At 35.8% G+C, this 25,470-nt stretch overlaps 2 protein-coding genes across 2 annotated transcripts in view; both read right to left on the bottom strand.

Annotated features, from left to right (window-relative positions):
- The window catches only part of LOC306837628 (nuclear GTPase SLIP-GC-like), a 34,725-nt gene extending 9,516 nt beyond the window's left edge, over nucleotides 1-25,209 (bottom strand). The window contains exons 1-23 of the mRNA XM_079365372.1: nucleotides 25,030-25,209; nucleotides 24,100-24,181; nucleotides 23,651-23,763; nucleotides 23,544-23,567; nucleotides 23,419-23,448; nucleotides 23,178-23,208; nucleotides 22,945-23,031; nucleotides 21,997-22,090; nucleotides 19,733-19,949; nucleotides 19,407-19,631; nucleotides 18,782-18,988; nucleotides 18,203-18,369; nucleotides 17,879-17,972; nucleotides 17,707-17,794; nucleotides 17,466-17,587; nucleotides 17,100-17,273; nucleotides 16,837-16,994; nucleotides 16,526-16,643; nucleotides 16,196-16,304; nucleotides 15,972-16,105; nucleotides 15,550-15,631; nucleotides 14,922-15,000; nucleotides 1,502-1,532 (exon numbers count right to left, since the gene is read on the bottom strand). Of these exons, the coding sequence (XP_079221498.1) occupies nucleotides 1,502-1,532; nucleotides 14,922-15,000; nucleotides 15,550-15,631; nucleotides 15,972-16,105; nucleotides 16,196-16,304; nucleotides 16,526-16,643; nucleotides 16,837-16,994; nucleotides 17,100-17,273; nucleotides 17,466-17,587; nucleotides 17,707-17,794; nucleotides 17,879-17,972; nucleotides 18,203-18,369; nucleotides 18,782-18,988; nucleotides 19,407-19,631; nucleotides 19,733-19,949; nucleotides 21,997-22,090; nucleotides 22,945-23,031; nucleotides 23,178-23,208; nucleotides 23,419-23,448; nucleotides 23,544-23,567; nucleotides 23,651-23,763; nucleotides 24,100-24,166 (2,451 nt within the window). The 5' untranslated portion in view covers nucleotides 24,167-24,181; nucleotides 25,030-25,209. The remainder of the gene's footprint in view (nucleotides 1-1,501; nucleotides 1,533-14,921; nucleotides 15,001-15,549; nucleotides 15,632-15,971; nucleotides 16,106-16,195; nucleotides 16,305-16,525; nucleotides 16,644-16,836; nucleotides 16,995-17,099; nucleotides 17,274-17,465; nucleotides 17,588-17,706; nucleotides 17,795-17,878; nucleotides 17,973-18,202; nucleotides 18,370-18,781; nucleotides 18,989-19,406; nucleotides 19,632-19,732; nucleotides 19,950-21,996; nucleotides 22,091-22,944; nucleotides 23,032-23,177; nucleotides 23,209-23,418; nucleotides 23,449-23,543; nucleotides 23,568-23,650; nucleotides 23,764-24,099; nucleotides 24,182-25,029) is intronic.
- On the bottom strand, nucleotides 3,764-9,275 carry LOC306837645 (nuclear GTPase SLIP-GC-like; the record flags this gene model as incomplete). Its single annotated transcript, XM_079365387.1, has 14 exons — nucleotides 9,215-9,275; nucleotides 8,646-8,736; nucleotides 7,675-7,897; nucleotides 7,307-7,528; nucleotides 6,709-6,915; nucleotides 6,369-6,544; nucleotides 6,104-6,197; nucleotides 5,938-6,025; nucleotides 5,099-5,220; nucleotides 4,829-4,996; nucleotides 4,573-4,730; nucleotides 4,274-4,391; nucleotides 3,990-4,098; nucleotides 3,764-3,912 (listed from the first exon to the last, which is right to left on the bottom strand). The coding sequence occupies exons 2-14, from the start codon at nucleotides 8,702-8,704 to the stop codon at nucleotides 3,764-3,766; spliced, it is 1,893 nt and encodes a 630-aa protein (XP_079221513.1). The 5' UTR covers nucleotides 8,705-8,736; nucleotides 9,215-9,275.
- Nucleotides 25,210-25,470: the final 261 nt, after the last annotated feature.

Here is a 25,470-nt window from a genome sequence, read left to right as displayed (position 1 = left end):
TTCAGTTCAAGGTTTCTGTCTTGTTTTTTTGTAATACGTTTGTAATTACGTTCTAGCACAATAACGAAGTACATGCTGCTGGTCTCTTTCACTTCCTTAGGTGTTAAAGACAACATCATTAAATGATGATGAATGATCTGTTTCAGGAGCTTTGATTTGACTAATAAAATAAAATACCCCCTTCCTCTTTTTTTTTCCGGCTGTCATAAATTCAGCCTGTTCAAGCAAACAAATAATCTAATTAGAGAATGACCTTCCAAACTGATATGTAAAGTATCTCTCCTATTTGTACCAGGAAGAGAGATAATAAGTTGGTGAAAGTACAGGGAGGGCTTGTTCATCACATTTCTGAAGGTTGATGGCGAGAAAAGTTACACCTAACAATAGTAGTTTGTTTTCTTGGTTTGTGTCTCTTAATTTAGAATCTTCTGTGTTTACAGCCGTTTGGTTTGAATGGAAATGTTTTGGGCAGCTGCAGCACTTTTATACTAAATTTACAAAAGAGATAAAAATGAAACATTTCAATTTTATTGAGTTTTATTGCAAGATCTGCCATAATGAATGTATAATCAGTGAATAATTCCAAACAAAACAAACATTGTACAGTTCATATCAGGAAGCCAGAAAAGTTGCTCTGATAAAACTTCTACTTCAAATATGTCATTACACACTAAAACTTTATTTTGCAGAAAACATTTTTTTTCATCATCATCATAAAAGAAGATCAAAACTTGCAATGCCCAAAATCTAAATTCTTTGATTAAAGTTCAAGATTTAATAAGACACTCTCATAACCAACAAAACTGTTTGTTTTACATGAATGTATCCTCTTTTAAATTCATGAAATAAAATCACTAACCAAAAAACACATTAAAGACTGAAAAAGACTGAATTATTAAATAAGTTGATGTCTTGCTGAAAAAGAGGTCGGTTACAGTTCTGTCACGCCTCATGTACAGAGGTTATATTCCTCAGCAGAGGCTGTGGGGACTGAATCTGACTCGGCCCTCTGCTGCATGTCATCCCCTAACTCTCTCCTCCTGTTTCCTGTCTCTCTTCAGTTGTCCTTTCTAATAAAGGCAAAAAGGTAAAAAAAACAAAATAGCAACATAAAAAAAACAACATCCCCTCCTGGCAGCCCACCACCACCCATCACTATTTCTGGCCTGAGGCCCACAATTAATCAAAGTAAAACTGTCCTATCACTACTCTAAAATATCTATGTAGGAAACTCACATCAAAAAAACTCAACATGTTAACACATCACTCAAAGACAGCAGAAATAAACATCTGATGAAAAGGTTGAGACCAGATCCAGAAGCCTCGTTTTACTTCTCCATGTTCTCAGTGGGACCCTCAGTGGTTAAACACGTAGTAACCCTGAAATAACCACAAGAGAGTTCAACAGAACACTTGTGATATTCTACTGATGACTTTCATGTTACCATTTCATTGTCTACCAGAATTTTAACTTTTAATCAGGAGTTTAACTTAAACTTACCTGTGCAGCTGACGGGCCGGGTTGATCAGCACTGGTGTGAATAGAAGCATTGTTAGCAAATGCTACAAAAATACTGTAAGTGAAATAATTTTTTATCTTAAAGGGATACTTCACCCATTCAACACTACTACCATGTTTCTAATGATACACAGCTTCATGTAAATGGGTGAAGTATCCCTTTAAATCAGAGCCTTGTCTATCTACTTTAAAAAAGTTTTACCTAGCATGTGATGTGTCTTCATCAGTGATTGGTTTCAGTTTGTTATAGTATTTTGTCACCGTCTCAAGCTCCTTTTTGACATCTAAAAAAAATAAAGTTAAACTTCAGGCGCAGAAAAAAGTCACTTCCTGTGTTAAAGGAACAATATTTCAGTTTGTTGCATTTTGGGTGACCACAGAAGATCCCTGAGTGCAGCTGGACAGTTGATTTTAAGCAGGAGTTGTGAAATCTGAAATGACATTGCCAAAGTTAATCAACCATATTTACTAACATGGTAGAGGTTTTCAGATACTATGCAGATTTAACTCTGCAAGCGTCTTCAGCCAATTGTTTGTGAACTATTTGCATGTGGATTACATGTATGTGTAATAAACTGTTGGCCATTCCTAAATGGCTACAGAGAGGAACCTTCATTACATGCAAGTTGAGATACCGTAGGTCTGTGAGGTTCCAAAACCAAAAACTTGTAAAATCCTCTCAGTAGGTGACCTTATGGAAGAATTTTAGCATATACATTCATCGGCCACTTTATTAGGTACAGCTTGCTATTATCAAGTTAGACCCCCTTTTGCCTTTAGAACTGCCTTAATTTTTTGTGGCATATATTCAAAAAGGTGCTGCATTTACTTTGAAACTTTGTTTCATTTACAGAGATTTTGGTCAATATTGACATTGGAGCATCACACAGTTGCTGCAGATTTGTCGGCTTCACATCCACAAGACAAATCTCCCATTCAAAGTGTTGGACATGGTCAGAAACAATGCTCAGGTAGGCTGTGGAGTTTAAATGGTGTGCAATTAGTACGCAGGAACCTTGGTTGTAATCAGTATGTAACTGAGTTACTTTTGCCTTTCTATCAGCTTGAACCAGTCTGGCCATTCTCCTGACCTCTAGCATCAACATGGCCTTTTCACACAGAGAACTGTCGCTCACTGGATATTTTTTCTTTTTCTGGCCATTCTCTATAAACCCTTGAGATGGTTGTGAGTGGAAATCCTTGTAGATTAGAAGTTGCTGTATTACTCAGACCATCCCGCCTGGCACCAACAACATTACGTTCAAAGTCACTTAAATCAACTTTTTTCCCCCATTCTGGTGCTCGGCTGCCATGTGATTGGCTGATTAGATATTTGCAATAACAAGCAGTTGAAAAGCTGTACCTAAAGTGGCCGGTGAGTGTAAATTTCTTCAGGCCTGTAGTGACATTAAACTTGACATTTGAGCCACAATTTCTTGTTTCATGGGGAAATGTATTGTTTTTTTGTTCTGTCACAGTCACATCCTTTGACAGGAACTCAAACTTTAAATAACTCGTAGGTTTTGATGTCTTTTCTGCCAGGTTTCAGGGGGATGGAATAAAACACCTAGGAGGAGAAATCCATGCTTGTATGTAGATCTGGGCAACCCACATTAATTACATTTGTAAAATGTGCAGTTTCATTTCTTAGCTAAATCAATTTGAGGGGACACTATTGAGCCATTATGCAACACTAATGTGACTGACCCACATCAAAGTAAATCACATTTCGACAATTGATGCTGGCAAGGTTACCTCAGTTTTGGGTTAAATTTTCAGGAGAGAAAATATTTACAAAACCAAATTGAATTTTTAGACGTTCACATTACCTGGAAGGGATTCACCATCTGTTCTGAGCGAAAGCTCAATTGACTTTCGCATAGTTTTATCCAGTGTCTTCATGATGTCATCCTAAAATCAGAATTACACAAATATTACCTGCACGTATAAAAAATGGTTAATTGGATAATACCTAAATGAACTGTTTAAATATGTATTCTCTGGGATGATCAGGCAGCACAAAGGTCTTTAATAGATAACAACTTGTGTGTGTTCATTTTTAGTAAAAGCTAAAAAATGTTTGCAAAACTGCAGTAATAAAAACTCTCTTCAGAATGATGCACTTTCCACTTCAATGAAGAAAAGCCTTAATGTGAATATTAATATATAATCATAGATAAAGATGATTAAACATGTGCAACACAACATGTTTTATAACAATCATATGAAGCCATGAAGGGTGAATTATGAACCATGACAAACTTTTAGGTTTTGCAGATTTGACATCATCTCCTCTTTAGCCTTCTCAAACATGTCGACCTTGGCACGAACATGCTTCTTAATGATGTCCTTCATGGCATTCAGAGAGCCTTTGCCTTTACATTCATTTGCTTCTACAGTGAAACAGAAAATGGTTATAAATGCACATTAATGTCATGTATTTGTTTTTATTTAATATTTCAAAGTTTACCTTTATAGCATTCCTCCATGTTTTTCTCAATTGTTGTCGTCAGGCTGCAGTAGATTTCTTTCTTGCGCTCTCGGATGGTTTTTTTGAGTTCTGCCTTCATTTTTTCTTCCTGCAACAGACAATAGAAAATACAAACGTGTATATCTGCAAATTACCATTTACCTAATTGATGGTGTTCTACATAGACAATTCATATATTTAAAAAAGTCTGTGGCCCCCCTTTACATTCATAAGAAGCTTCAAACAAAACTATTAGATGAGACGTTTCCATCACTGTCTCTTACCTCTGTCCTGAGAAATTTCAGTTGCAGCTGCACACCTTTGTACTTTTCAGCCAGAGTCTTTGTGCCGAGTGAAAAGGAACTGATGGCCCCATTGAATGGATCACATTTTGATTCATTTCTGAAATATGTCAACAAGTAAATCTTTCATTGATCAAATATTGACAAAAGTCAAATTGAAGAATTTGATTCATATGCTTATTGTGTTATTAGATTTAAATGTCTTTAAATAACCATTGCACACATCTTTCCAATATTATTATAATCGCCATTTGAAGAGGTATAATTTAGTAACTTCTTACGGGAAGGTCTTCCTAAATTCCTCATCGATGCTCTCCGTCAGCTTTGAAGCTAATCTCTCATTTAAGTTTAGTTGTTTCCCTTCTCTTGTTTTGGAGATGCCATTTTTTGCCATAAGGCACTTCAATGTCCTGTGAAAAGCACCTCCAGGGATCCCATCCTGAAAGAAAAACAAACATTTTCTTAAATGATTATCTTTTGGATTTAAAGAGCACATTCAATAGTTTTGATAAAGAAAGAAAATATTCAAATAATTACCGGATTTACTAAGGAGTCTATGTCACTGTTACTGAAAATGTTTGATTTTTCAACACCCTCCATGAGGCACTTTTTAAAAGCCTCACAGGAAACTTCAATGGCCTCCGAGACTTTCCTTGATTCATGTTTCAATTTTTCTTCAAGGTCTGTGCACACATTTATGTCAGCCTGAACCAAAGAGAAAACATTTAATTTTAAAGAAATAAACTTTTCCCACATTGGGTTTTTTTTCCAGGCCAGTTTTCTAGTCATGTTCTTATTTGATCTTACCACTTCTCCACAGCCGGCACCTTGAATGAGGGAAAGAATCCCATGTGCTCCTGACACATACTTCAGTGTCTCTGACTGAAAGTCATTCAGTTCTTGGAGAAATTCCTGAAGTTTGGGGACTTCTATAAAAAATATATATACAATATACAGCAATTATATCCAGAGAAACTTCTTGTCATGGTTATTGTCTGGTTTTGTTTCTGTATTTCATCTTGTTTTAATTCTTTCTCTAGTGTTTCTGTGTATGAATGATTCCTTGTGTGTTTTACTTTAGTCTTTAGTGTGTTTCCCTCTATCCTCCTCTGCTGCCTGTAAGTTTATTTCCTGTGTTACTTGTGTTTTAGGTTCAGGGTTTCGTGTCTCCTGTTTTATTTTGTAATATCTGGTTTAGGTTGTGTTTTAGGTGTCTGGTTTTACTTTGTAGTTGTCCTCAGTGTTCTGATCTTGTGTTTTTTGCTCTCTGTTTCCCTCCTGTCTTGATTACCCTGATTGCCTGCACCTGTTTGATTAGTCTCACTTGTGTCTGATTACCCCATATCTATTTAGTCTCTGTGTTCCTTCCCTCTTGTTGTCAGTTCATTGTAGTTTGTGTTTGTCATACGAGTCTGTTGTTGGATTTTGCTGTTGTATGTTTTTTGTGATTCTTGGTGACTTCCCGTTTTTTCTTCTGTTAGATTAAGTTTGGAGTTATTTATTTATGTTGCCTTTTTGTTATAATAAATCATCTTTTTATTTATCTGCAATTGGGTCCTCCTCCCCGTGTTCTACCAAAGTACGTGACACTTCTCACATGTTACAGATATTCTTATATTCAAAGGTTATGCATGAGCTTCACCTACCAGTTGCATCTGGTCCTAGCCTTTTTTCCTTCAGAAACTCTTTGGAGCTCACTGTGAACACTTCGAAACAGTCACCACTGAACTGTGTCTGCACGGAAAATGAATACATTAAGGCCAAGACTGCATTAAAACTTTGTTTTAGATCTCCTGAAATTTCAAAACTCACCTGAACCCCCATTTGGTTCATGAATTCAGCCCTCACTTTATCCTTGGCTCGCCTGTTCCTCTTAGATATGGCCTCACGAACGTCATCTGCTGAACTGTAAGAAGAGAGGCATGTCAAGCTGTACCTCATACATTATCTGAGTCCTTGAAATGTCAATGTCCAGTTTGATGTGGTTTTCTTTCCTCAGGATGGAAGTTTTAATAAATACATGGAATTGATCTTGTCAGTGTCTTCTTTTAAATCAATTGTTAAAAAAATCACTTACAGATCATCTGAGTCTTCTATAGCATCAGACATGGTGCAGATGAAGTGAATGTGCTGACATTGGCCACCATTTCCCATAAGGCTGCTGGCACTCTGCAGAATCTCCCATGGTTCTTTCTCTGATGCTGCTCTCTTAATGTCAGCCACGATCCAAACAGTGGAACAGTCTTGAACAACCTAGACGGATAATCCAAGTTAATCGTGAATATCAGTCAATATCAAAATAATGTTATACATTTAATGCAAGATAATAAATATATAAATACATTTCAATGAAGTCAACATGAGTGTTGTGTAATAAAATAATGTTAAACTTAAGACAGCATAATAAAAGTGAAAACCTTTTTCCACATCTTATCTCTGCCCTTGTTGCGGTCCCCATTTCCAGGAAGATCAACAAGTGTGACATTCTGAAGAAGGTCATTATTTGGCACCCTGACAGTCACACACTTCACCAGAGGCCAAAACCATTTCTTTATGTCTTTTCCTTCTCCGTCCTCTGAGCCGCTTTTTGTGTATTTCACAAGTTTTGCAGACAGCTCTGTCGCCTAACACATGAAAAACAAGATTATAGATTTATTTAAATGCACCTTGATGACTAGAACAGTCTGATTTTGTAAATTCGTGCCACAGACAATCTACAAAGACAAAGATTAAACTTTCCAATAAAGAAAGCCATTACCAAATTTACCAAAAAGTATTTCTGATTTAATTACAGGCTCTAGAAGTTGAGGATTAAGATCATTCTCTCCTTAAGTCTATCTATTTATTGAATTTACATGAACATGTTCTTAACTACTCAGGCTGTATGCAAATTACAGACATCACTTTATGTCTGAGATTAAAATGTTCAATGTCTTCAAAACAAGAAAGCTTTCTGTAATAGATTTTCGGACATACTCGTAAAGAGTGATACTGTAGATTGACTCTCTTTCTTACTTTTTTACAGGACAAGGTTTTCTTAACAGACTTGATAAATTCATCAATTTCTTTAAAATGTTTGTCGTTTATGAGATATTCTTCAGAAGGGTTTTTTTTCCATTCTTCTCCATACAGCGCTGACATCATTTCCACAGCGTCTCTGTAATCAGCATCTCCCTTATTGCGGTCTTCGTCTTTCAGGATGAAAGTTAACAAGTACCACAACTCCTGCTTCAATTCCTAAAAAATAAAATAATCATTCTTTAGCTTAGTTTAGTTATAACTTTAGAAATCAAATCAATGGATGAGGCAATGCATTCAACATAAAAACATTCTTTTAAAAGTCTGTGGCTATAAGGATATGTTTTACGTTCATCTTATTTTACCTCTTTTGTGATGAATTCAATCTCTGCCTCGTACTTCTGGTTCTGCTTGTTAGCCTCCACCTTGATGATGACCGTGGTACAAGCACTGACTGACTGACTACTTGAGGGCAAGAGATCCTTCTCTTCGATGACAGCATTTATTAAAGAGCTTTTTCCAGCCCCTGTTCTTCCAAAGACTCCAACCAGCTCCCTCTTTTCTGTCTCCAAGTCACAGATTTTTTCCCTGGTGTACAAGAGTTCAATGTTTATTTATATTAAAAATGTTACAATAAAGGTGTCACATATTAAGCTGTCTGCTTTCTTGCTGTCATTTATGCACCATCGGATCATGTTATCATTGGATGGATAACCATAAAAATGTGCAAATCTTATTCATAGCAGTTGACGCAGCAGCAGCAGTTTGGTGTTTCAGACGACTGCAGGAGCTAGAAATTGAAACTATCACCTTCTTGTTGAGAGACGACCAACACCACTACTGAGCACATCATTGTAAAGTGTAGCTATGAGGATCGTCTGCACAGGCGAATATACATAGAACAGTGGTGTCCACTGTGTCTTGTGGGCCAAAATTGTCACGTTATAATCACCACAGGTTTTCAAAACATGTGGAAAATAGTCAAAGGGTTAGGGTTAGAAAAAACATACATTGACCAAACCTTTTCTATTTTAGGAATATATTTCACCCCTTGTCCACATGAAAAAGAGAAACAACAAAATGTGCCATCTGAATGAGGTCTCAGGCCAAAATCTTCTTCTGAAAATCCCGCCAAGGGGCCGCAAATGGCCCTTTGGCCGCACTTTGGACACCCCTGACATAGAACAATGAATTCATGTGTTGCAGGTTAGATGATAGCTGATGAAGATGCATTAAATACAATGCAATTCCTTTTTCTGGACTCATGCTAAAAGGGTCAGTTACAATTCTCTTTGTGACATATAAGCATTAATGTAATATCTTATTTTTTTCTCACTCTAGAAAATCATTCAGCTTTGTATTTTCTTTGTTGATTTTTTTACGAACACGTCCCATGATGGTTCTCACTTCAGACAGAATGTTTCTTTCTGTTTAAGAAAAGAAAAGACAAAGAAACAAGTGTATTAATTAGATTCTGTTAAACAACAAAAAATATTTTCTGAAAGTTGCACAAATGCCTTTAAATAGAAGAACATTGGTCACTTATATGCATCCATGGCAAAGCCCAAACACTGTGCCTGACCACACCTGATTTTACGACTAACATGGGCCTGTTGGTCTTGTTAATCAGGTTTGTTCATGTACATTTGTTAGTCAAACAGTGTCAGTGCTGGACATGGAAATGAGAACGTCACTTGGCAGAAACTAATATTAACAATTGTGCTGCCCTGTGAGCTGCTCAGGGTCATAGATTCTTATAAATATACTGTCTGTATGGCATGTTGCAAAGAGACACCTAGGTTTAATGTCAAATAAGTCATGTGTAGTCATGTGTCAAATAATGTATGTATGCTGGTGATTGTGGTGTTCTGGTGTTTGTAATGGTTCTCATTGTAACGTATAAACCTGAATATGTGGTGTCCTGTCGTTGTTTCTTTCTTGGTGGTTGTAGACATCCGCTGGACTCCCTCTGAGGCTCCAACGTTCTTTTCCCTTATTTTTCATTACAAAAAAACAAAAAGAGCTTTTTACCTCTTTCACTACTAAAACATACAAAAAGTAGATTTGTTTAAGCAGTACATCGTTGCTACAAAAGCAGATTCACCATAAATCATACATAAGAAACTTTAGACATTACCTTTATCAGTTGTGTTACTGGTTGCCGAAACCTGAAGATGAAATATCAGACACATTGAAACAGATATCATCCAAGCTATGACGAGTGTGACAAAACCTCAGGAAGTGGAGTCCATCAGTCCACTATTAATACAGTCAAATATGATGGTGATTTTTGTCAGGACACATCAGTAATTCTATTGCACATTGTGAAATACTAGAGGTAAAAACATAATAACAGTATCCCTGGAAAATGTGTTTCATCCTTACCTGAGCAGAATCATCAGTTTCTTCATGTTCCTGTTGACAATGTTGAGAAAATCATCACTCCAAAGCAAAGTAACATTTTATCATACACTTTAAATCATTTTGGAGAACAAAAATAAATGTATTACCTGATTTGTTGCATTTTTCTCTCTCTAATGTCAAAGGGAAAATATAAAAATTCATAATTAGTGAAAATATTTTTTAGAGAAATTATTGATGCAATTTAGAGTATTACCTTCAGAGACTTGAGTCTCTTCTTGAATTTTGCCCTTGGTCCAACTTTTGTGATCAAGTTATCGATGTCATCTTTATCGAGACAGTAAAAACTTTCCTCATCAACGCCTTGATCTGTTATTAGGAAAACAATTCAGAAGAACTTAGTCAAGCAAAACCAAAACATTGTGTGAAATGCTGAAATTCTGTGAAGTGTCAGTCGCGAGTATTACAGCACTTTTTTTTTTTATTAGCGAGGGTTGCAAATTCTAAGCATTTGACTTACTTGACCATTGGTAAAATTAACGATCAATGTTCTTTATTAATCCCCCAGGGACATGCATTAATGGAGAGATGTAAGAGTGCGTAATATTGTCTATTAATTGCATATGATTGAATGTTTCAGTATTGATGGGAAATGCTGTGACCATCAAAAAGAATGATAATACTTCACCTTGAAATTTTTCTATCCACTCGCTGAGACCCCATTCAGTTAATTTTGTATTAACAAAATCATCCATGACAGGAAACAGCAACTGTAAAGTAATCACATAATATAAAATATTTTATTACAACTTCAATTATTGCAGACATGTTTCTTAATTAAATATAATTAGACAAAGACAAGAAGTTATGAACAAGAAAAGGTCCGAAGTGACTATTTGGGAAATATCCGTCAGGTCATACAGTAGGTTCCACTCATAGATTAAATCTCCATTTGAAAGCATCAGAGGCTGCTGCATGCTTCCACCTGCATGGTGGACTGCAGAAAATATGCTGTTTCAACATTTCTGAGCTCACAGTCACAACTGCTCTAACAGTAATGTTGGGCAAAGAATCAGGGATTGCACAAGAACAGGTGCCATGGAAAAGCTAAATTAAAGTTTAATGTAACTGTTACCTGCTAAAAGACAAATCTTTGTAAGAATGACCCACAAAGGTAGTGTTAGACTTAAATGCCTCCAACAGTAATACAACATAAAACACTATTTATAAGTAAAAACAACCTTGAGCTATTTTAACTTCTAACAATAAAACATTTAGTACATTTGGTTTCTAAAGCTGTAGTTCACATGCATCCATAAACATTACAAGAACAGGGATCACAAATGGCACTGTAGGAATGGAAGTGCCTTTAAATTGTAGTAAAGATGTTGCTTTCCAATTCAATTAATATATGAAAGAATCGACAACATGAAATTATAAAAAATGTAGTTTACAACATTTCACAATTCCTCTAAAATCTTTCAGCTAAATTTAAGTTCGATGAAAATTACTTTGAAGGACCTTTTTAATTTATGCACAAACTTTCTATTCGTAACTTTTTAAAACAAATGACATCTCTTTTCCTTTCTCATCTTATGTAACACTGCTTTACTTACAATTCCTTTGGAGTCTGTAGACGATCCTTAACACAAGTCCAGAAATCTCCACAGATGGCTGTATCAATACTCTCAGATGATGAAGTAAAAAAACAAAAACATCTCAAGCAGTCATTAAACCTCCATCACCTCAGTCTTGTCAAATACACAAGAGGTTACATGACCTGATACTTAAATCACTCTCAGTATGTTCCTCTTCCTGTAAATGGAAGCGATGTTTCATTCAACTTTAAATTCACAATCTCTCTGTCTGCCCCGCCCTCTTGCCATCAGCACTTTTACTTCCTCATGAACTTGTTTGTTCACAATCACACGTCACAAGTTGATTTAACATTTCTTTTTTTTATGAATTTGTATTTTCTTTCATTAAAAAAGAAACTTTAAATAATAATAATCACAACCTTTTTTCTTTAACCATCATGACTAGATGAGTTTGCTTTTCTCCCTTGTTGTCAGACACACACAGTAAATCATATATTTCTCACTCCTTTTCCACATTTCTTCTCTGGAGCCGTTGCTGTGTTCTGCAGCTATCAGACAAAAGTGAAGGACAAACGTTTTTATAAATGGACCCAATTTTAAACTTAACTAAAGGTCTGTATTTTAATTAATGTGTTTAATTAATTGCAAAGACAACAGGCATGTGTCAGAGTGAATCATTCAGGTTGTTTTTGATACGTGAAGCTGAAACTCTGAAGACACAATGCATCATTTTTTCTTTTGTACACAATAATAACATCTAGTAGTGAAAGGGTTAACTGGGGACAGTAGGATTCTTTTATCTGAGTTTGATTGATTAAATGGTAGATGTAGTGGTTAAAGTCCAAAGTGATTTGGGCTGGGATGTTCTTCTCACTGACTTTAATGAAACGTTTGAAAGGGTTGTGCAGTCAACAATTAACTTATATCCACCAGCTGTATGTAAATGTAACTCATAAACAGGTTTTATAGGAGTGTCTTTGTTGCTGTAACGTAGATCTGTTATGATGAACCACACCTGTATTATATGTTCACAAAGCAGACCAACAGTTTCTGCCTCAGTGCAGTTCTTACTGCAAAACAACTCTTGTATAAAACAAAAAATGCCATCACAATCTAAAACCAAGAGCAACAACCACTCTGATGTGTGTACTCAATTATTTATCTTCATGAATTAAAGAAATATAGTGCTTGACATGTGTGAGAACATTTATTAATTTCTGGTTCAAAGTATCAACAGCAGTTAACTCACTAAACAACACACCCAAAAGTTAAACTCAGGATAAAAGATTGCTCCAACAAAACATAAGGCAAAAACAATGAGCCACCTTCTACACAGGTTTACTGCTGTAGGTTTGTGTGTGGTTGCCTGACGTCAAAAAACTGTAATATTACAAAGTTAAAAAGAAAATGCTTCGACTTCATGAGAAACAAACACTAAGGTTAGTTTAAGAGTCTGAATTTTGCTTGTTGATCTTTGTTCAGAAACTCTATTGGAACTCCAATTTGTCAGAACAGAAACTGATGTCAGGGAAACATTAGGTTTCTTTTATACGATGGACAAAAAGTGCAGTGGAAAAATACAATTTGATACTGTCCGCACAAAATGTAACCGTTTCACAGGCGCTTTATAATGAGATACAGCAGATGAGTGACCTTTGACTGTTCTCAACATACTTCGACTCCCTGTTTTCATCAACAACCTTGAATTCTTTTTCTTCAAACAAACAACTCCAGTTTCGATTCAGATAACAACTCAAGGGCAGACTAGACAGGGATGGTATCTCAGAATATTATAGAAGACCAATCACAGAGATGCAATGAAACATTTTATGCAAATGTACAACTCTAGTTTAAGAGTATAAAGCTTCAGCGCAAACGGGATTGTCCGGGATTCTGCGAGGCACTCACTTGATGTGACTTTGTATGATACCCCTTTTTGCCGAAAGTTACTCTATGCAATAAAATACTCCGAGACAAAAGACTTTGCTTTCAGATCTTCATTCAAACAGAAAAATCCACGACAAAAGCGCAAACACTCTGTAAAGGTCAAAACAGGCAGCAAAATCAGTAGACATGCAACTTAAAAAAAAGGTTGAAAACAAATATAATGGAGACGTGGAGCTGCAAAAGGAATGAACATGCTGCATATAATGAATACGTTAATCGTAAACATTCAGCAAATACAAATGACCAAAACTTAAACTTTACACGACTGAAATGTTTTTTTACGAAGCACATCATGTTGAGATGGCTGGTGAAAGAAACAGACCCCCAACCTCTGGGACTGATGAAACAACGAACAAACCGAAGTTAGGAGGTACGTTCCGGTTCCCTTATAAAGCAATCTCCTCGGACCTCTGCCGAACCGGAAGTAGTTCCAGACCCGCCATGTTGAGGATCGTGAACGGAGGAGAGAGGATCGAGGAGACACGAGAGCCGACTTCACGGATTTACAATACATTTAGTTGAATAGAAATGTTTTGGCAGCTGCAGCACTTTTATACCAAATTCACAATAAAGACAAACAGCATTTACAATTGATTGAGTTTTATTGCATGATGCACCATAATGAATTCATTATCAAGACTTTAAAACACAATAAACATTGTACAGTACAGTTAATATCAGGAAACCAGAAAAATTTGTCTGAAAATAAAATGAACTTGAATATTTTTTATAATCACAAAGTTAAAAGTTTCTTTTGCACTAAAAAGTGTTCTGTCCTTAACTATTACTAGAAAAAAGAAAGATCATCCCTTGAAACCACTAAAATCTAAATTCTTTGATTTTGGTTGAAGATTTAATAAGAAATATAATAATCAATGAAACGGCAGGGTTTAAATCAAATCATCCACTTCTAGATTCATAAAATAAAAACACACAAAATCATTCCCACATATTTTTAGAGTATAAAAAAGCTATTAAATAAGTTGATGTCTTGCTGAAAAAGAGGTCGGTTACAGTTCTGTCACGTCTCATGTACAGAGGTTATATTCCTCAGCAGAGGCTGTGGGGACTGAATCTGACTCGGCCCTCTGCTGCATGTCATCCTCTAACTCTCTTCCTGTTTCCTGTCTCTCTTAGCTGTCCTTTCTAATAAAAGCAAAAAGGTCAAAAAAGAAACCATTAACATAAAAAACACATCATCCCCGATCCCACCAAAACCCATCACTATTTCTGGCCTGAGCCCCACAATCAATCAAAAGGAAAACTGTCCGATCACTACTCTAAAATCTCTATGTATGAAACTCACATCAAAAAAACTCAAACACGAAAACACATCACTCAAAGACAGCAGAAATAAACATCTGATGAAAAGGTTGAGACCAGATCCAGAAGCCTTGTTTTACTTCTCCATGTTCTCAGTGGGACCCTCAGTGGTTAAACATCTAGTAACCCTGAAATATCCACAAGAGAGTTAAACAGAACACTTGTGATATTCTACTGGTGACTTTCATGTTACCATTTCATTGTCTACGAGAATTTTAACTTTTAATCATGAGTTTAACTTAAACTTACCTGTGCAGCTGACGGGCCGGGTTGATCAGCACTGGTGTGGATAGAAGCATTGTTAGCAAATGCTATAAAAATAAGTGAAGTAATTTTTACAGTTTAAAATCAGATCATTATCTATTTATAATCACATGTTTTACCTGACTGGTGATCCTTCATGTGGATTTCTCTTCAGGTCTTTGTAGTATTTTGTCACCGTTTTAAAGTCCTCTTTGACATCTAAGAAACAAAAGTTAAACTGTAAGCACTGAAAACATGTCTTTACACCTTTGAGCACTTTGGTGTGCAGCACAGCTAAGTAGACAAGTCACTTCCTGTGTTAAAGCCACAATATCAAGAAATCAAATGTCTTTTTGTGTTTATTTTCTAATAAATTAAATGATAAACTAAGGAATTAATTATATTAAAAAAAACATTTGTCTTCTGAAATCAACACATCTTTCAATGATAAGAGCATGGGATTCTGAATGCACCCAGTGCTGAGAACTAGTAATAGTTCATCATTAATGACAGACTGAACAAAATTCTTGAAAATAAATTGGTGTAAAGTTTAACCATAACAAATGTGGGTGGATTTCACCACAGCAGCCTGATCTGGCATTTCCCTTCTAATCACAATAAAAAACTTGGAAAAATAGTCAAAGCTGAATCTTGACAGATATTGATTTAAAATATGAATTCTTGAGACCGGCCTTGAGACCAGGAGGGATTTCCAGTGCTTCAACACTATCCCTGAAAACAAAGTTACTTCGAAAACATTGACTTTACCTGGCACTGATTGATTATCTGTCTTCAGTGAGAGCTCGATTGACCTCAGCATCGTTTCCCTCAGTGTCTTCTGGATGACCTTCTAAATAACATATATTTAACACCAATAACCAACATACTTTTTTTTAGGATTTACTGGGTCATACATTTATCAGCAGTTTAAATTTGTGTTTTCTGGGCTGCTCAGAAAGCAGAAAAGTAATCGATAGACATAAAGCTTTAGTGTGTTCGTCTTTATATTTAAAAGAAGTTGTTTAAATGAAGTCTCAAAGAACTTCAGAATGATGCACATTCAACTTTTATATGGAAAACCATTCAAGTGAATTACATGACATCATGAAGAATAATGTGTCTAACAAAACACATTTTACTATCTAATACTATATTAGGTGCCTCACGATGAACTGTGAAATATGACAAACCATTAGTTTTCGCAGATTTGAAATCATCACATTTTTAGCCTCCACAAACATGACGTCCTTCTTTGCATAAACATGCTCCTCAATGATCTCCCTCATGGACTTCAGAGAGCCTGGGCCTCTACATTGTTTTGCATCTACAGTGAAACAGAAAATGGTTATAAATGCACTTTAATGACATTTATTTGTTTTGATTTGGTGTCAAGTTTCATATAACAACATCTTACCATCATAACACTTCTGCATGTTTTCCTCGATTGATGTCATCAGGCTGTTGTAGATTTCTTTCTTACGCTCTCGGATGGTTTTGTCGAGTTTTGCTTTTATTTTTTCTTCCTACAACAGAAGATGAAAAACAGTAAAATGTACTATATCTGAAATACTAACATGGACCTTATTGATGGTGGTCAACATGATCAATGAATATCAATGATAAAGGCTTTAACAGGGTAAAGTGTTTTGGTTGACTTGCTCACTTCGTTCTTAAGTCTCCTTTACTTTGACAAACAGCTTCAAACAAAACTATTAGATGAGACGTTTCCATCACTGTCTCTTACCTCTGTCCTGAGAAATTTCAGTTGCAGCTGCACACCTTTGTACTTTTCAACCAGAGTCTTTGTGCCGAGTGAAAAGGAACTGATGGCCCCGTTGAATGGATCACATTTTGATTCATTTCTGAAACATGTTAACAAGTAAATCTTTCATTGATCAAATATTGACAAAAGTTCAAATTGAAGAATTTGATTCATATACTTATTGTGTTAATAGATTTAAATGACTTTAAATAACCATTGCACACATCTTTATTATATAATTATATTCGCCATTTGAAGAGGTATTATCTTTTCCTCATTTAGTAACTTCTTACGGGAAGGTCTTCCTAAATTCCTTATCAATGCTCTCCATCAGCTTTGAAGCTAATTTCTCATTGAGGTTTAGTTGTTTCCCTTTTCTTGGTTTGGAGATGCCGTTGTTTCCGACAATGGACTTCAATCTCTTGTGAAAGGCACTTCCTTTTGATTTATTCTAAAACAAAAAAAACAAACAAACATTTCCTTGATTGATTAACTTTTAAATGTCAAGTGAAAAATCAATTATTTGGGTAAAGGAATAACAAATTAAAATACATACGGGATACAAGAAGGACTTTAAGACGTTTTCCATTGAACTTTTGGATTCTTCAACACCCTCCTTGAGGCACGTTGTAAAAGTCCTATAGGACTCTTCCATGGTGTTCGAGACTTTACTTACTGCCAGTTCCAAGTTCTTTTCAAGGTCTCGACACACATTTTCTTTTACGCCAGCCTATAATCAAAGAATTTTTTTTTTTTTTAAATAAAACTATACTTTTACAGTATATTTTAATTAATGGAACATTTGTTAGTCATAATGTTAAGTGTCAATATTTTATATAAATAGACCAAAAAAAAGTGACAGTCTAATGTAGACAGCAGCCGACAGTTTTTACCACACACCTACTTTGTTATTTGATCTTACCACTTCTCTGCAGCCGGCACCTTGAATGAGGGAAAGAATCCCATATGCTCCTGACACATACTTCAGTGTCTCTGACTGAACGTCATTCAATTCTTGGAGAAACTCCTGTAGTTTGGGGACTTCTATAAAAGAACAGACAGCTTACATAATTATATCCAGAGAAACTCCTCACATGTAACATATAACATGTATAATATGTAAACATATTTTATTCACAAAGTCATCCATGGGCTCCACCTACCAGTTTCTTCTGGTCTGAGTGTTTTTTCCTTCAGAAACTCTTTGGAGCTCACTGTGAACACTTTGAAACAGTCACCACTGAACTGTGTCTGCATGAATAATCAATACATTAAGGTCAGGATTGCATTTAAAGGAGAACTTTACTTTACATTTTCTGAAATTTCACAACTCACCTGAACCCTCTTTAATTTCCTGAAATCTTTCCTCACTTCATCCTTGGCTCGCATGTTCCTCTTGAATATGGCAGCACGATCACCACCTTCTGAACTGTGTGTAGAGATCAGTATCAGGCAGTACCTCATACATTATAGAAGCCCTGAAAAGTCGATCTCCAACTTCTTCAATATGAGGTGCTTTTCTTTCCTCTCAGGATGAAAAAAGAGAAAGTAAATATGAACAAAGTATAGAAATATTAATTTGATTCTAAATAAATACATCACAGTGACACACCACAGCATCTACCTTTAAATCTATTGTTTAAAAAAAAAATCACTTACGAATTTCCAATAACATCAGACTTGGTGCAGACGAAGTGAATCCTCTGACATTGGCCACCATTTCCCATAATGCTGCTGGCACTCTGCAGAATCTCCCAGGTTTCTTTCTCTGATGCTCCTCTGTTAATGTCAGCCACGATCCAAACAGTGGAACAGCGTTGAACAACCTAGACGGATAATCCAAGTTAATCGTGAATACAAGGTATTAATAATAATAGAGAATTGCATTTCAATGAAGTCAATATCAGTGTTTTGTAATAAAATAATGTTAAACTTCAGAAAAACAATAATATCTTTAAAATCTTTGTTTGGGGGATTATTGTATACAGAGGGGAGGGGGGACAGCGGGTGTGTATTGTAACTAATGTCTTGTGTCCTGCCTGTCTGTATACTGCTACTGGATGCCTTGAATTTCCCTCGGGATCAATAAAGTATCTATCTATCTATATATCAATCTAATAATAATACTAATAATAAAAATATTAATAATAATAATAATAATAATAATAACAATAACAATAATAATAATAATAATTATTATTATTATTATAATAAAAGTGATGCATTGAAATGAATTACCTCTTTCCACATCTTATCTCTGCCCTTGTTGCGGTCCCCATTTCCAGGAAGATCAACAAGTGTGACATTCTGAAGAAGGTCATTATTTGGCACCCTGACAGTCACACACTTCACCAGAGGCCAAAACCATTTCTTTATGTCTTTTCCTGCTCCGTCCTCTGATCTGCTTCTTGTGTATTTCACAAGTCTTGCAGACAGCTCTTTAGCCTGACACAACAAAAACAAGATTACAGATTTATTTAAATGCACCATAAAGAGAACAACAGGCTGATTTTTTACAAGCAGTTACACAAACAATCTATAAACTAATCGGCCGAGGCCAAAACTTTCCAATAAAGGAAACCAAATCACTGAATATGTCCCTGGGGATTGATTAAAGTATTTTTAATTTGATATAGAGCTGTAGACGTTAAGTATTAAGATCAATCTCTCCTAAAGCCCTTTATGGATTTCCTAAATATACATCAACATTTTTTTAACTTCCCCAAAATTAGGCCCCACAAAACAGTGAGGCAGTATGTAAATACCAGATATCACTATCGTCTGAGATTTAAATGTCATACATTTCAAAACACAAAAGATATTGCACACAAGACTGATACTGTAGATTTATTGTCTTTCTTACTGATTCACAGGTCAAGATTTTCTTCTTTGAAACAATAAATTCTGGAATTTCTCTAAAATGTTTGTCGTTTAGGAGATGATCCACAGAAGGGTTTTTTTTCCACTCTTCTCCATACAGCGCTGACATCATTTCAACAGCGTCATCATAGTCATCAGCATCTTCCTCTTTGCAGTCTTTCTCATTCAGGATGAAAGTAAACAAGAACCACAACTCCTGCTTCAATTCCTAAAAAATAAAATGATATTCTTATTTTATTTTTAGTTATACTGTACATGATTTATAAAGACTATGGATTAAAGGATATGTTCATGTTCATCCTATTTTACCTCTTTTGTGATGAATTCAATCTCTCCCTCGTACTTCTGGTTCTGTTTGTTAGCCTCCACGTATATAATGACTGTGGTACAAGCACTGACATCTCCTGAAGGTAAGAGATCCTTCTCTCCAAGGATAGCATTTATTAAAGAGCTTTTTCCAGCCCCTGTTCTTCCAAAGACTCCAACCAGCTCCTTCTTTTCTGTCTCCAAGTCCCTGATTTGTTCCCTGTTGTACAAGAATTCAAATGTGTTCATTCAAATAAAAATATTACTTTATAGGTGTCAAATGTTAAGCGATCTGCCTTTTCGCTTTCAATTATGCACCATTGGATCATGTTATAATTACAACATAATAGAGTACCATATAAATGTGAATTCTATTCACACACATCTGTTTGAGAGATGACCAACACTACCACTGAGCCACAGCTGCCACATGTGAATTTCATGCAAGAAGTCAAAGCCAGATGTTTATTATCAAAGCAAAATAATGACAAACTGCTGCACATTAATTGTACCAAATACAGTAAAAAGGTTCGACTTGAACCATTTCCTGGGGGAGGACCCCGGCTTGTACACTCCCTGACTTCAAACCATGGACTGTAAATATTGATGGATAATGTCTGAGTGACATCATCCATCTGTTACAGCAGGGGGGTTCTGGAGACTCATCTGCAGCTGCCGCCGTGTTGTTAATGCTGTCTCAGGCTAACTGTCAGTCAACCTAACGGCAGGCTTAGAGCCAAAACTGAGGCGGGTTTATGAAGCGTTACATCACGCCCACCTGTCAATCATCTCAGCTACACGCCTATCTATGGATAACGCATCATTTTTAAAATCAAATCAGAGCAGTTAAATAAAAATTCACCCCCGTACAGTGTGTGTAAAAACAAATCAGACCTATGTCATTTATTTGTACCAGGCTTTAAACATGTTTATTTATCCTGCAAACGTTGTTTTTCTGCGAATGAACGGCAGGATTTTACACTTCCGTATTGGCTTCATTTTTCAATGACGTAGGTTGCTGCTTGCTTCAAAACTATGAATTTATATACCGTAAATTCCGGACTATAAGCCGCTACTTTTTTCTCACACTTCGAGCACTGCGGCTTCTACTCCGGTGCGGCTAATGCATGGATTTTTTATGGGGGACAATGAGCTTCTGCCGCAAAAACATTTGACTTCGTCACGTCGGATCTTAATATCAGTCATTTTGCGCTTCATGCACGCACCCTCATGATGGAAAACACACGGAGAAATACATATGATGCAGCTTTCAAGTTAAAGGCGATCGACCTGGCTGTCAAAGAAGCTAACAGAGCTGCTGCACGTTAAGATGACACTGACAGCGACAACAGAGACTGAGGAAGTGAGTAATGAAGTCATTCTGAGGCAGTGAATGGATGGACTTTTTCTTGTGAAATATATTACGGTCATCTTTTTCATCAGCCGTGTTACAGACACCGTCGGCTAGGCTTCGTATTGTAACGGTTCATGTTGTAAAGTCAGTAGTTGATAATGTGTTCATAATTCCGATTATGTGGAGAGTCAGTGAATGCACCAGCGAGAACGTGTTGAGTGGCTGTATGAGAGAACGCTGGGGGAGAGAGTTGGATTGTTACGGCAAGTTATGTGTTGCTCTCTGCTGTAAACGGCGTGGTCACGGCCGACAGTGATCGGGTTATTAAAAGTTATTATTTGAACGCTCTCGTCGTCCTTTAACGTCCGTACGGACGCTACAGTATTTGCGGATGTTACCGGTAGCCTACGTCTGTGTAAATAGCTCTTGTTATAGCGTGGACACCTGCGGCTTATAATCAAGTGCGGCTTATATATGTACAAATACATTTATTTACTTATTTTTAGCCGCTGCGGCTTATATCCAGGTGCGCTCAATAGTACGGAATTTACGGTATGTTTTGTTTGTTGACAAGGAAAACTATTTTTTAAAACTAAAGTCAATAGTATTTTTTTTTGACTTGTCAGAGGCACACGAGATTAAAAAGTGCAGATATGAGAATAGTCTGCACAGCAGAATATAAATAGTACAATAAATTATCGTGTTAAAGGATTTATTGTAGCACTAGAAGATGCAATAAATACAATGCAATACCTTCATCTGCGCTGATAAATGAGTGTGTTCTCTTTTTATGAAACTTTCTGACATGTAACACCATAAAGTGCAAATATGAAAACCAGCTCCGAGGGCCAGTCATTATTTTTTTGTGACACATAAGCAAATATTTGATATGATATTTCTTTTTTTTTCTTACACTAGAAAAGCATTGAGCTTTGTTTTTTCTCCTTCGAGTATATTGTTACGAACACGTTCCATCATGGTTCTCACTTTAGACACCTCAAATCTTTCTGTTGGGGAAATAAAAAGACAAACAAACGTGTATTAATTTGGTTCCATGTTAAATAAAAAACAAGAGAAAAAGGAAAAAGTGTGAGATAGCCTTTCTTTTAAATGTCAATTAAGGATAATTCAGAGAGTACCAACAAAGCAGCAAACATAAGATGGAAAAGGAAGCTAATTCAATATTGAAAAAACTACAGTAAACATGTTTACTGAATGGTACAAAACAAAATATTTGGCATCCATAGCAAAGTCCAAACACTGTGCCTGACCACACCTCATTTTAAGACTAACATGGGCCTGTTGGTCTTGTTAGTCAGGTTTGTTCATGTACATTTGTTATTCAAACAGTGTCAGTGCTGGACATGGAAATGAGAACTACACTTGGCAGAAACTAATATTAATACTTGTGCTGCCCTGTGTTTTTCATGTTTTTCAGTTCTCTTCCAAATATTAGGTTAATAAACAACTTATTAAGCTACGGTCTCGCTAGCTTGTCAAAACTGCTGATTAGATCGATGAAGCTTAACGGTAGTGACATCAAAATCAACCGACCACAGTGTAGTTTGCTTGTAGCTTTTTACTCCCTCCAACTGCATTAACGCTTTAATAAACTTCATATAAATGGTGTTCATCTGTAAAGATTATCCTGCTGAAGAAAACAGCTATGCATCAGAAACGTTTGCCACAGAGCTTTTTTTCTGCAGTGATCCAAAATTCAACACAAAAATCCCATAGGAGAATTCTCGTTCGAACCCATGGCGAAGCTACTTCCGGGTTGGCCTACAAAAACACATCATCACTATTCCAGTCTATTGTGGTGTTCTGGTGGCTTTAATTGTTCTAATTGTGACATACAAACCTGCATATGTGGAGTCCTGTTGTTGTTTCTTTCTTGGTGATGGTAGACATCCACCGGACTCCCTCTGAAGCTCCAACTTTCTTTTCCCTTATTTTTCATAAAAAAAAAACAAAAGGAGCTTTTTGCCTCTTTCAATATTAAAACATACAAATAGTAGATGTGTCACAGCAGTACATTATTGTTACAAAAGCAGATTCACCAGAAAATCATACATAAGATACTTTAGACCTTACTTTTATCACTTCTGTTACTGTTGGCCAAAACCTAAAGATGAAATATCAGACACATTGAAACAGATATCATCCAAGCTAGGATGAGTGTGACAAAACCTCAGGACGTGGAGTCCATCAGTCCACTATTAATACAGTCAAATATGATGGTGATTTTTGTCAGGACACAGCAGTAATTCTATTGTTAAATAATAGAGGTAAAAACATAACAACAGTATCCCTGGAAAATGTGTTTTATCCTTACCGGAGCAGAATCATCAGTTTCTTCATGTTCCTGTTGACAATGTTGAGAAAATCATCACTCCAAAGCAAAGTAACATTTTATCATACACTTTAAATCAATTTGGAGAACAAAAATAAATTTATTACCTGATTTGTTGCATTTTTCTCTGCCTAATGTCAAAGGGAAAACATAAAAATTCATAATTAGTGAAAATATTTTTTAGAGAAATTATTGATGCAATTTAGAGTATTACCTTCAGAGACTTGAGTCTCTTCTTGAATTTTGCCCTTGGTCCAACTTTTGTGATCAAGTTATCGATGTCATTATCCTTGAGACAGTAAAAACTTTCCTCATCAACGCCTTGATCTGTTATTAGGAAAACAATTCAGAAGAACTTAGTCAAGCAAAACCAAAACATTGTGTGAAATGCTGAAATTCTGTCAGGTGGAAGTTGGCATTGTATTGCAGAGCCATATTACAGCACATGTTATACTTTTATTAGCGAGGGTTGCAAATTCTAAGCATTTGACTTACTTGACCATTGGTAAAATTAACGATCAATGTTCTTTATTAATCCCCCAGGGACATGCATTAATGGAGAGATGTAAGAGTGCGTAATATTGTCTATTAATTGCATATTATTGAATGTTTCAGTATTGATGGGAAATGCTGTGACCATCAAAAAGAATGGTAATACTTCACCTTGAAATCTTTCTATCCACTTGCTGAGACCCCATTCAGTTAATTTTGTATTAACAAAATCATCCATGACAGGAAACAGCAACTGTAAAGAAATCACATAATATAAAATATTTTATTACAACTTCAATTATTGCAGACATGTTTCTTAATTAAATGTAATTAGACAAAGACAAGAAGTTATGAACAAGAAAAGGTCCGAAGTGACTATTTGGGAAACATCCGTCAGGTCATACAGTAGGTTCCACTCATAGATTAAATCTCCATTTGAAAGCATCAGAGGTTGCTGCATGCTTCCACCTGCATGGTGGACTGCAGACAATATGCTGTTTCAACATTTCTGAGCTCACAGTCACAACTGCTCTAACAGTGATGTTGGGCAAAGAATCAGGGATTGCACAAGAACAGGTGCCATGGAAAAGCTAAACACAAGTTTAATGTAACTGTTACCTGCTGAAAGACAAATCTTTGTAAGAATGGCCCACAAAGGTAGTGTTAGACTTAAATGCCTCCAACAGTGATAGAACATAAAACACTGATTTTAAGTAAAAACAACCTTGAGCTTTATTTTAACTTCTAACAATAAAACATTTAGTACATTTGGTTTCTAAAGCTGTAGTTCACATGCATCCATGAACATTACAAGAACAGTGGTCACAAATGGCACTGTAGAAATGACAATGCATTTAAATTGTAGTAAAGATGTTGCTTTCCAATTCAATTAATATATGAAAGAATCGACAACATGAAATTATAAAAAATGTAGTTTACAACATTTCACAATTCCTCTAAAATCTTTCAGCTAAATTTAAGTTCGATGAAAATTACTTTGAAGGACCTTTTTAATTTAAGCACAAACTTTCTATTCGTAACTTTTTAAAACAAATGACATCTCTATTCCTTTCTCATCTTATGTAACACTGCTTTACTTACAATTCCTTTGGAGTCTGTAGACGATCCTTAACACAAGTCCAGAAATCTCCACAGATGGCTGTATCAATACTCTCAGATGATGAAGTAAAAAAACAAAAACATCTCAAGCAGTCATTAAACCTCCATCACTTCAGTCTTGTCAAATACACAAGAGGTTACATGACCTGACACTTAAATCACTTTCAGTATGTTCCTCTTCCTGTAAATGGAAGCGATGTTTCATTCAACTTTAAATTCACAATCTCTCTGTCTGCCCCGCCTTCTTGCCATCAGCACTTTTACTTCCTCATGAACTTGTTTGTTCACAATCACACGTCACAAGTTGATTTGACATTTCTTTTTTTTATGAATTTGTATTTTCTTTCATTAAAAAAGAAACTTTAAATAATAATCACAACCTTTTTTCTTTAACCATCATGACTAGATGAGTTTACTTTTCTC

This window comes from Symphodus melops (assembly GCF_947650265.1).
Source record: "Symphodus melops genome assembly, chromosome: 17".
Taxonomy (NCBI): domain Eukaryota; kingdom Metazoa; phylum Chordata; class Actinopteri; order Labriformes; family Labridae; genus Symphodus; species Symphodus melops.
This window is presented reverse-complemented; position numbering and strand designations above follow the sequence as displayed.